The 13,162-nt window shown below is 31.8% G+C and overlaps 1 protein-coding gene across 8 annotated transcripts in view; it reads left to right on the top strand.

Annotated features, from left to right (window-relative positions):
• The window catches only part of pald1a (phosphatase domain containing paladin 1a), a 185,359-nt gene that overhangs the window by 139,006 nt on the left and 33,191 nt on the right, over positions 1-13,162 (top strand). For 7 of the 8 annotated variants that reach the window (XM_087274725.2, XM_087274727.1, XM_087274729.1 and 4 more), the window contains 8 exon segments: positions 2,736-2,832; positions 3,199-3,303; positions 5,654-5,749; positions 5,831-5,965; positions 10,077-10,193; positions 10,898-11,077; positions 11,221-11,418; positions 11,767-11,907. In XM_087274725.2, the coding sequence (XP_087130851.1) occupies positions 2,736-2,832; positions 3,199-3,303; positions 5,654-5,749; positions 5,831-5,965; positions 10,077-10,193; positions 10,898-11,077; positions 11,221-11,418; positions 11,767-11,907 (1,069 nt within the window). 8 annotated transcript variants of the gene reach the window in all.

Below are 13,162 nucleotides of genomic sequence, written 5' to 3'. Positions count from 1 at the left end.
AGAAAAAAACTCCGCATTTCCTGGAAACTTAGATGCACACGGCAGGTAGCATCAGAAAGCCGCGTGTGTTATTCCGGTCACAAAATGCGGTGCTAACATTTCTGCACTCAGTGCAATAGTAACTTAATTCGATACAAAACAAACTGAATAAACAAAGAGCGCTGGTCGCTCACTTACCAAATCTGTAGAGACAGGACAATCACCAGCAACTAGAGCCGCGTCTTTATGGAGAGAATACTACAAGCGAATTCAGATTTCAGCGTTTGCAGATGAGAACAGCTCTCAGGTAAACAATAATCCTCAGACACGTAAGTTATTGTTGTCGAGCGTCGCGTACACTGTTAATCCACACGTGAGACTGAGCTCTCACAGAGAGAAAATGAAAACAAAACTTAACGGCAGCAAACTATAAAAGCAACACTTCACGCTTGTTTTGCCAACACAACGTGGCGTCTTTGTGGCGTAAACACGGTGACACTAATGAATATTAATGAAGTTCCACAATAGAGCGCGCTGATTGGTTTGAACCAAGCCTTACTCATGCATTAATGTATCACACTGTAAGACGTAATAAGACACACTCTGGCACAGACGTCCAGTCTGCACGCTGGAATACACGCTATTATCTCATGACCGTGACGCAGCTTCAAAAATTCCTTTCAAACAGGAAGTACGAATTTGCTTGAAATAACGCAAAAACAACCAATTTACACTTTTTAGTGAAATATAGGTGTCCTAATAGTGTTTTTAGCAGTGTGAGACACATATACCACTGTCAACAGCTCAACACATGTGTTCTGGTGTTTCGTGACCCTTTAAAGACGCCTCTTGTATGGAGATTGAAGTCTCATGAAGTGCTCAGGTGTGAGTTTCTCACAGACTTCAACAGAGTGTCAAGTTCTTGATGGTTCTGTGGGTCTCGTCTATCAAATCTGAGCTTTACGTCGCCTCGTGGTTCCATTCCAAAGAGGGAAGAAATCACTTTCCCGAACTCTCGCGCTCAATCTGCCCAGTTGGTGGAATGAACTCCCTAACTGCATCAGAACGGCAGAGTCACTCGCTGTCTTCAAGAAACCACTAAAAACTCAACTATTTAGTCTCCACTTCCCTTCCTAATCTGCAATTGCCTCTCTGGCTCCACCACTAACTACAAAAAAATAAAATAAAAAAATACTAATGCTTTCCTTCTTAGACTTTACACACCTGAAACTTGCCTACAGCACTTATTCATTGTTGCTCTTATAGTTGTGTAAATTGCTTGCTTGTCCTCATTTGGATAAAAGCGTCTGCTAAATGACTAAATATAAATGTATTCTGTATTCTCTATTGGATTCGGATCAGGGGATTGGCTGGGCCATTCTACAGCTTGATTTTCCTTCTCTGAAAGCATCTGAGAGTCTCCTTGGCTGTTTTGGATCATTGTCCTGCTGAAATGTCCACCCTGGGTTCATCTTCATCTAATGCAGATGTTGGACTGAAGCAGCTGATCTTCATTCACACTGAGGCCCCGTTTACACTAATGCGTTTTCGTTTTAAGACGCATAAGTTTTGCTTTACGCCATCCGTCCACACTATGCCGGAGTTCTCGAGCGCCGAAAACGGAGCGTTTTGAAAACGCTGGAGAGGCCGTTTTCATACTAAAACGCTGCTGCTCCGTCTCAGTGTGGATGAGGGAAACGGAGACATCTGAAAACGGAGGCGGGGCTGCTGAGATTCGCTAGCTGATTGGGGCTTTTGTGTCATTGTGTATCCTTCCCTTATTCATCAAGACTCTATCACATGACTATAACACATGGCTTTAACGCTACCGGAAGACAGTACTGAAAACAACAACATGGGCACAGAAATGGGAGCGTTGTTTGCACTATTGTCTGTTTTAGGCGCCATTGTGCAGTTATTCATTTGTTACGTTTAGTAGCAACTCGACCTCGTTGTCTGTCCACAAAAATACCTCTCTTGCTTTCTTTGCCATCGCGTTCATTGTACAACCGGCGTTTGTTGACTAACAATAACCAAATGCCGAGCGAGACACATGCTTCCTGTTTATACTAGAACGCACATGCCCAGAGTGCGCCAATGGTCACGTGATATACGTTTTTGGTGGCGTAGTGTGGACAGAGATATGTTCTGAAACGCTAGGTGAAACGGTAGTGTGGATGTGGATCTTTTTTGATCTAAAACGCCGTTTTAAAACTAAAACGCACTAGTGTAAACGGGGCCTGAGGATGGGCAGAGGCTTGCTGAAGAACTACTGAGAGATTTCAGCTGCTGTCTGGGCTTTCACTGCCAAACTACACCTCCCTTTCTTCGTGTGTTCAATACTTTTTCATTTCATTTTATTACACATAACCTCATTTGTAAGCTAATTAGATTTGTTTTCATTGCCTATATGGATTTCTTTGGTTGTTACCAACATCTGGTGAAAGTTTCAAGTCAACAGCGCCTTTAGAAATGTGCTTTCTGAGAAAAATGCTGATGTTTAATCCTTAATTTTCCCACTGTATTTCGATAAAATGTATGTTTTTAAATAATGTTAGAGAACGTTTTAATCAGGAAATATTTTGAGGGATTATATTTACTGTGGATTTTAAAGCACTGTTGTTTATTAGACTAAATAGATGAAAATGGATGATATGTATGGAAAATGAATGAACGAATATTATATGTAATATGTTATGAATTAGAATACAGCTGCAAAAGGGTTTAAAATGAGAGAAGCGTGTGTTTATTGACAGAGCTGAAGAAGAAGTGAAAGACAAACACAAGATACAGTTCCGGGTCATCGAGAGCCTCATCAGTAAACTGCCTAAAGGTCAAGAGGTCATGGAGGAGGTTTGTGTTTTCCTTTGTTCAAAATAATCTTCAATAAACAGGTGTTGTTATGCCCCGCCCCTTTTTCTTATAATGAGATGCATGATGCAAATTAAGCCCTATTTTGGGTGCAAGTACAAATTTTGGCAATAAAACCTAAAGTGGCAATGAGGTCTTAAAATGTAGGGAAAGAGTGTTGCAAAAAGTCTTAAATGCATTGATTTTTCACTGTCTGATTCCTGCATATGCCCTATTTCAAAAAGAACCATGACCAAAAAATGCAAAAGTAAAAGATGTGAAGTAGAGATGTACAGGTGTGAATGTAAGAATGAATGTGAAGATGTACAGGTGAGAAAGGCTGTTTTATTGTAATTATCTGTGTTTCAGGTGAATCGTGCCATTGATTTGTGCTCTGAGATGCACGATATCCGAGAGTCCATCTACGAGAACAAACAGAAGCTGGAGGGCATCGGAGAAGACTATCAGACACAGGTGAGAACTAGCTCAAAGTGAATCAGATTTATGCACAAACTGTACTATCATGCAAAACATCAGTGAATAAAGCAGCGTTTCCAATCTGAGACAAACAAGAGAAGAAAATTATCAGCTCCTGCTGAACGTGCTTAGATGTCACTGAGAGGAGTGTAGTTTGCTGCACTGTTGGGATTAGGGCTGCATCTAATGATTATTTTAATAATCGATTAATCTGTTGATTTATTTATTATTATTTTCTTTTATTAATCCATGAATCAGATAAAAAAAATGCAATAATTTCCAACCGTTTATTCAAAAAAGCTCATTCCCGAGGTATTATAATAATAATAGTTATATTAATAATAATAATAGTAATAAATAATAATAACAACAACAATAATAATACAACATAATAATATTAATAATAATCGATAATACATAATAATAATAATAATAATAATAATAATAATAATAATAATAATATTATAATGATAATAATAATAGTAATAATAATAAATAATAATAACAATAATAATACAACATAATAATATAGAAAATAATAATAATAGATAATACATAATAACAAAAATAATATATTAATAATAATACAAAATTATATTAATAATAATAATAATAATAACAACAATAATAAATTATTGTAATAATAATAATATTAATAATAATAAATAATAATAATAATAATAATAATAATCATAATAAATATTAATAAAAACAACAATAATAATTATTATTACACATAACAATAATAATAATAATAATAATAATAATAATAATTATTATTATTATTATTGTAATGATAATAATGATAATAATGATGAACATAATAATATTAATAATAATAATACATAATAATAATAATAATAATAGATAATAATGGTAATAATAATAAATAGTAACAATAATAATAATTATTATTATTATTATAATACATGATAATAATTAAAATAATAATAATTATAATGATAATAATAATGAATAATAATAATACATTAATAACAATTATTATCATAATAAATTATAAGTAATAATATAATAATAATAATAATGATAAAACATAATAATAATAATAATAATAATATAATTAAAAACTAAGTAGTTTTGTCTTGTTTTCAGTCCAAATATCAAAATATTTTTAAATAAAAAAACTTGCTAAACACATGGAACAGCATAAAAAAATATGTTTTGTTTTCTGGGAAAAAATTGGTGATTATTTGCTCAAACAGTTTTACCAGTTCACAGAAACGTGTAAGTGATCGTGATCTACAACGTGAGATAATTGTTGCCATGTTTACTTGCGGCCGCACGTTTGCCTCATTCATAAAAGCAGAAGATGCAGGATTACGCACGTAAATTCACCAGTTATTCCCCAAATACATGCAAGTAAGGCTGGTGAACTTAGAGAAGAGTAGATTCAACTTTATAGTTACTTTCACTGTGTGTAATGTGTGTCTGATATGAGTAAAACACATCTGCAAATCATATTTGAATGGATTGTTAGACTTCCTTGTGTGTTTTACAAACTCTAAATATTTTGTTTCACTAGTACGTGTGTGTATTTACATTAGGCGGTTAAAAAGCTGCATAATTGTTATAATATGACACGTCTTTCTCAGCGGGGTTAGCCCTTTTCAGACCGTCCCTTACTGAGAGCTCTGCTCTGCTCATCACATTAAAAATGGAACAAAAGTAGGACCCTGCTGTTGAGCTCTCCTCCTCCTCATCTCTGTCTATGAGGCGATGAACTCTGTATCAGTATCAGTTTGGAGAGAGACCGTGTTCACTCTGCTCCTCACTGAACTAAAGTGTTTTTTAATAATCAAACGTCCAAATGTCACGCGACACAACAAATCGATTATGAAATTCTTTGCCAGTGCTTTTAGTAATCGATTTAATTGATTCGTTGTTGCAGCCCTAGTTGGGATTGTCCACTGTGTTGTTTGTTCTCCTCTAATAAATGAGCTGCGCCTCAGAAGACCAAGACGAAACGCTATGAACACAGTAAATGTGGTGGCTTCTGGAGGCGTGAGATGGGAGCGCAGACAGATGCTCAAGGAGGGAATAATAATAACAGAGTAATAATACTGAAGCACTGTGATGATGGACTGACGGAGGACTGAGGCCTTTTACAATCAGCACAACAACATCTCACATCTGCAACAATGTGCATAAATATTTAGCATTTTTACTTATTTTTTATTTTAATCTCATAAAATACTCCACAATTAAACTGTATTTGTGTATTTAATTAAATCTTGGTGACCAGAAAAGACCTCTTTCAAAATCATTTAAGATGCAAATGTGTGTGTGTGTGTGTGTGTGTGTGTGTGTGTGTGTTGTGTGTTTTCAGGGAAGCAGCACTAAAGATTACTTCCTCCATGGAGCTCTACAGAGTCTGGAGAGATATTTCTACCTGATCGTCTTCAATGCTTACCTGCATGAGCAGGTAGAGTGTGTTTCCAGTGGATTCAGATATCAATATTCACCTGTCAGCTGGTGTTTCTCATGTCATTAATCTCTGTTGTAGTATCCGCTGGCGTTTGCGTGTAACTTCAGCCAATGGTTGTGCTCTAATGCCTGGATCTACCGCCTACTTTCCTGCATGAACCAATCAGAGCTCAGAGCACCAGCTGACCTCGTCACTAAAGGAGCTCGAGTTCTGGTGAGTAACTGCAATTCATTCATCTTGGATTTCATTTGATTTATTTATTAGTTTATTCTATTCATTCAATTATTCTCCTTCTTGCCTATTCCCTTTATTAATCTGGGGTCGCCACAGTGGAATGAACCGCCAACTTATCAAGTAAATTTTTTACGCTGCAGATGCTCTTCCAGCTGCAACAAAACGCTGGGAAACACCCATACACTCAACATTTTTAATTAAATTATAATTTAAAAATATATTTATTTATTTACTTTTTAATATTTTTTATTAATTTTATTTAAATTAAATTAAATAATTTATTATTTAGTAACTTATTTTATTTTATTTAATTTTTTATTTCTTTTATTTAATTTTTAAATGTATTTATTTTTTGATATTTTATACTAGCAATAATAATATTAATAACAACAAAAATAAATCATCATTATTATTATTATTATTATTATTATTATTATTAATACTATTCAAGTGAATTTTTGAATTGAGTTATTTGTATTACTGTTATTAAATTATTGTTGTTATTGTTATTATTATTGTTAATAAAATCAATATCTTTAAATTGCCGTAATGGCTACAAACCAAGTATATAATTTGTTTATATATTTCAGCAAAAGAGAAACTGAATGTTGATAATAAGTTTGCGTATAAGTGCTAATTATTAATTTAATAATAATAAAATATTTAGTAAATGAAAAAGCTAAATATTGATAATAATGTTGAATTATTAGTACTTTGCCGTTAAATTCTTAATTCTGTTTGTTGCGGGATGGCTGCTTCTCACTCAGGGCTGTTTATGCTAATGAGGGAGTCACTAGTAGGTGGGGCTTTCCCCCTCTGATGATACGTACAAAGGGAGAGTGTCAATCAAAGTGTTTCATTCATCAAGTCTGATTATAACAATAACTGTTAATTCATGTTGACCTTTAGAGGCTGGATATATTCACACACTGCTGACACACAACTGGGTTTAAACCACTTATAAAAGTGATTAGTCCTCCTAATAGGCCAGAATTCAAGTTATGAATATCAAAATATACATGTTTTGATTTGCCTTCATCTGATCTGACTGATTCATTTTAAACCATATCTGATCAGCATGGAAAATCTGCTGTAAATGCTGCTGTCTTCATAGTGTTCTGAGATTCTCTGTTGACATTAATGGGGGTTTGAGAACTTTCTTTGCTTAGCGACGGTCTCTAAGGAAAGTGTGACATCATCAGATGTTTCTCTGCAGTGGCCTTGGACAGATTCTGCAGCGCTGAATTGAGGAAATCAAACGTCTTACGTGGCATTTTTTTCCAAAACAGACCTTCAGACACACAAAAACAGCCGTACTATAGTGGAGTGCTGTTTTCTGTCCGTTGTTATACTTGTGTGATGTTATTTTGATGCCAGATTTAGTTAGAATAGTTTTAAAGTTAAGGTTTAAGCCATTAAATACTGTGACTGTATTTCTTTATTTCTTTATATACAGTATTTATTTATTTTGAACAACATTTGTTTTTTATTTTAAAGACTGTCAAAACATTGTCAAACATGTTTACATACAACGTCTCCAAATAAATAAAAATACACCGAACCACCGGAACGAATCATCAACTATTCCAGCACATGTTATACGCAGCGGATGACCTTCCGGCTACAACCCATCACTGGGAAACAACCACACACTCCCATTTTCACACATACACCACAATTTAGCTTACCCAGTTCATCTATACTGTAGCACAGGGGTCACCAACCTTTTGGAAACTGAGAGCTACTTCTTGGGTACCGATTAGTGTGAAGGGCTACAAGTTATTAAATAACACATTTTCTTAAATTACTTTTAATTATATGTTATTATTAATCTATTATTATTATTAATCTATGTGAAGACACTGACCATGTTAATGATTTCTCACTGTAGTTTTCAACAATGACTTAAGTTAGATAAATATCAATATGCAACACTTCAATTTTCTGAAATAGTTTTTAAAGTTTTTTTTAATATATAACAAAGTAATTTTCAAATTTACACCAATGCAAGTGTGATTTAAAAAGAATACCTATAAAAATATTAGATGCAGCTTACTCATATGTGGTGCTATGGTGAGCTATTTTTAGAACAGGCCCATGTTGGTGACCCCTGCTGTAGCGCATGTGTTTGGACTGTGGGGGAAACTGGAGCACCCGTAGGAAACCCACGCCAACACGGAGAGAACATGCAAACTCCACACAGAAACACTAACTGACTCAGCTGACATTCAAACCAGTGACCTTCTTGCTGTGAGGTAACAGCGCTACCCACTGCACCATCGTGCCGCCCCTATACAATAATACAAAATGATGATGATCATAATAATACATAAACTCAAAAAAACTCTATACTCTATCAAAGAAAAACAAAACATTAATATATATATATAAATATGTAAGTAAACAAATATAATAATATTAAACAATACAGCAATAACTTACTTATCTGTAGACTTTGTTCATAATTTCAATAATTTCGTTTGTTTATTTATTTGTTTATTTAAAATAGGGACGGAATTTGTTAAAACTAATTTAAATAATTAATTAAATACATTAAATAAATATTTTATAAAAATATGAATAAATAAAATAAGTATTTTTTGAACCATCAATTCTGTCACTGTTTTAAATAAAACAAATATTTATTTATGTACAGTTTTTATTCATTTATTTTGAACAATTTTCTATTTCATAGCATGTTTACTGACTAATGTTGACTTTATTTTGCTAAATAAAAATACAATAATACAAAATTGCACTAATAATACATGAGTAAACTCAGTAACTTAATAGACTTAAAAGTATTATATATAAACACAAGTAAACTAACATAATAATATTCAATAATAGTGTTACAATAGCACTGCATGCTACATTTGGTTAAAGTAATTTTTAAAAGTAAAAAAGAAATAGATTTTTAAAACCATTAAATTCAGTCACTATTCTGAATAAATAAACACAGAAATAAATAAATGTATTTAAAATTAGTGTATACATATGACTGTATTATAGGCGATGTAGTGGCGCAGTAGGTAGTGCTGTCGCCTCACAGCAAGAAGGTCGCTGGTTCGAGCTTCGGCTCAGTTGGTGTGTCTGTGAAGAGTTTGCATGTTCTCCCTGCATTCGCGTGGGTTTCCTCCGGGTGCTCCGGTTTCCCCCACAGTTCATATACATGTGGTACAGGTGAATTGGGTAGGCTAAATTGTCCATAATGTATGAGTGTGTGTGTAAATTAGTGTGTGTGGATGTTTCCCAGAGATGGGTTGCAGCTGGAAGGTAATCCGCTGCGTAAAAACGTGCTGCATAAGTTGGCGGTTCATTCCACTGTGGTGACCCCGGATTAATAAAGGGACTAAGCCGATAAGAAAATGAATGAATGAATGTATTATTTGCATTATATTTTATGTATGTAAATAATGTATATAAATATTTTTTATTGTTTTAAAACAGGAATGGAGTTTAATGCTTTTAATTTACAAATACGCAAAACAAATCAAATTATTCGTTCAATTATTGCTTATTTACTATTTTATTTTTACAAAACAATTGGCTGGTTTTAATGTCAGAAAATTCTGTCTTCCACCTCAGTTATCAAGATTGAAATGTTCAAATTGTTTTGGTTTTAGAATTCAAAACAGACCTTCAAGCACACAAAATACACTGAAAAAATGCAGGGTTCCACACAATTCATTAATGTTGTCCCAACACAAATCGATTGTAACACTTTTAACAAATATATGTTGATTGAACATAAAATAAATAAGTTGTCCTAACGAAACCTCAAGAATTGTGTAGTTTCAGCTCATTTTAAATTAGTTTTTTGAACAAGTAAAAAATCTATATTTCTTTGAGTGTAGACTAATTGTAATACACCTCTTCTTTTTCATTTAATTTATTTAGATGTTGTTGTATTTAATGGCACATTTAGAAACTATATTTAATTAAAGATTAAATATTTATTCATTTAGCTACCTTTACAGACTGTAAAAGAGTACGCATTTTAAAAAGATATAACATGACATGACATTTCTCTGCAAGCAAGTTAGCGGAGATGATGGATTATTTCTGAAAGCGTGTCCTTTATTTCTAGGTCGCAGATGAATATTTGGCTCCTGATGTTTTGAGCACCATTAAGGAGATGAAAGTGGCCAATTTCAGACGAGTGCCCAAAATGTCAATATACGGGATGGCACAGCCCACATCAGAGGTGCTGCTTCACTAATCGTCTCTGACGAGTTTTGATTTTATTCTATATCTTTATTTTATTCTATGTTATTTTACTTTGTTGCTTTAATTTTGTGTTTCATTTATTCTATTTTTATAGATTATTTTCTGTATTTTATTTTAATGCAACTTTTATTTATTTATTTATTTATTTATTTATTGACATTTAAATTGATTTTATTTTTGTGCATTTTAAATGCATTAAAAGTTTTAATATTTAATTTAATTTATTCTATTTTACTTTTGTGTATTATATATATATATTGAGGTTTAATTTACTTAAGTTTAATATTAAAATTTAAGTAAAATATTAAACTAAACTTTATTAAATCTTGAAACTAATTATAACAGCCTTTTTAATGTCATTGTTCTACCTATTTTATTTATTTATAAGTTTATCTGTGTGTATTTTATGTAAAATTGGTTTTAACATTTAGTTTATTTATAGTGTAGAAAAATGCACAAATTAAAATGTATAAAATCTAATTATATATTATATTTATTATAATAAATGTATTCTTTTATCTGTACTTTATTTTGCTGCTTATTTTTAATAATGTTTTATTTTATTTTATTTTTTTGCATATGTTATTTTATTTTTTGCATCATTATTTCTTGTGTGTGTTTGTGTGTGTGTCTGTTTGTGTGTCTGTGTGTGTCTGTTTGTGTGTGTGTATTGTCCACCAGGCGGCGTCAGTGGTTCTGGCGTATCTGTGTGATGAGAAGCGCAAACACTCGTCTGTGCTGTGGGTGAATCTGCAGGACGAGCTGCTGCTGGAGGCCAATAATCAGATCTTCAGTCCCCGAGAGCCCACGCGTGTGGAGCAGTGCATACGTGTGTGTTCAGCACAGCCAGAGGACATCCAGGTCACACACACACAAACACACACACATTGCTGATTGTATTTACTCTCACTTACTCTCTATATACATAGTATGCTTCATAACATAACAGTAATTTTAATTGTGTGTGTGTTTGTGTGTGTGTGCATACATGTGTGTGTGTGTAGAGTCTGGAAGCGTCTCTGAAAGCGCAGCTGTTAGCCAGTCAGCAGTGGCTGGAAGTGACTCTGGAGCAGGAGAAACAGATGAAGATGATCAAGAGCTGCTCCACCGTGCAGGAGATCTTCAACCAGCTCAAGAGCTCCCACCATGCACTGCAATACAGGCGCATCCCCTTCCCAGAATGCTCTGCTCCATCTGAAGAGGTGCAGCACACTGTAAACACACACACACACACACACATAATCGTCATTTAGATGCTGTGATTGGCTGTATGATATGGAGCTGTAATGCGCTCAACCTGCCGGAACTACTTTATCTGTGTGATTATCTGACAATAACAAAACACTTTAGAGTGATCATCAGCCAATCAGAATGAAGTATTCAGCTTCATCTGTCTGCTTTATTTGTCTCATTTGTAATGTTGTGTGTGTGTGTGTGTGTGTGTGTGTGTGTGTGTTTGTGTGTGTTTGTGTGTGTGTGTGTGTGTGTGTGTGTGTGTGTGTGTGTGTGTGTGTGTGTGTGTGTGTGTGTGTGTGTGTGTGTGTGTTCAGGGTTTTGATCAGCTGCTGGATGTGATGAAAGCGACTCTGGCTGAAGATTCTCTCTCTGCTTTCGTCTTTAACTGCTCCAATGGTAAAGCTCGGACCACCACAGCTATGGTGATCGCAACGCTCACACTCTGGCACTTCAACGTACGTCTGCTACACACACTCACAAAATACATATCAACATCGTGAAGATTTTACTATTTGTAGTTTAAAAAAAAAATTTTTTTTTACAACTTTTTTTTTTAATTTTTAAAGTTTTTTACGTTTTTTTTTATTTCATTTTGTACATTTTAAGTAATTTTTTTCATTAATTTTATATTTTTTATAATTATTTTTCATTTATTTTTATATTTATTTTTTCATTTATTTAACTATTTTTATTTATTTATTTTATAATTAGTTTTTATATCTCATATTAATTTTCATTTATTTTACAATTCATTTTAATTGATTATTGACTTAAATTTATTTGTGTTTAATTTTTACTTTAAATATTTTTATTTTATTTTATATGACTGTTCATTATTTATATCAATATATTTTTATTTTGTGTTTTTATTTTATTTTATATCTTTTTTTATTTGTTTTATAATTATTTTATAAGTATAAAGTTTTTGTTTATTTTTCATAAATTTTATATTAAATATTTTTGTCACTTATTTTGCTATTTATTTCATTTAATTATTTTATTTGATTTATTTGCATTTAAATTATTTTTAAATTTTTATTTTTTCATCAATTTTATAATTTTAAATATTTACTTTTCTATTTATTTTCTATTTGTATTTTTTTCATTTATTTAAATTTTTATTTATTTAGTTATTTATTTTATAAATACTTTATAATTATATATTTTTTTTATTTATTAAATTTATTTATTTTATAATTATTTTTATTTATTTTTAATTTATTTTAATTTATTTTTCCATTTATTTTACAATTCATTTTAATTTATTTTTGAATTTTTTTGTTTAATTTTTACTTGTTTTTAAATTTATTTTGTATGACTGTTTATTAATTATATTAATATATTTAAAATTTTTATTTTTTACAGTTGTTTATATTCATTTTTATTTATTTATTTTTAATTTATTTATATTTTGTTTTTTATTTATTTTACAATTGATTTAATTTTATAACTTTTCATTTTATTTAATTATTTAATTTAAGTTATTTGTTTTTAATCATTTTTACTTTTAATGTATTTTTTAAAGTCTCTTGTATACATTTTTATCAAGCTATTTTTCATTTATTTTGTATTTATATAAAATGTTTAATGTTATTTTATTTTATTATCTATTTAACCTTGGAAATCAACCAGTTTTTCAGATTTTGAAGAAGAAAAACATTTTATTTTAATTTTTTGTTTTTCACATGCATTCAGGTAAGGTTTACAGAT

The sequence above is a fragment of the Danio rerio genome, chromosome 12 (assembly GCF_052040795.2).
Source record: "Danio rerio strain M-AB ecotype USA chromosome 12, GRCz13ab, whole genome shotgun sequence".
Classification (NCBI taxonomy): Eukaryota; Metazoa; Chordata; class Actinopteri; order Cypriniformes; family Danionidae; genus Danio; species Danio rerio.
The sequence above is the reverse complement of the archived record's forward strand: the minus strand, read 5'-3'. Positions and strand labels throughout refer to the sequence as shown.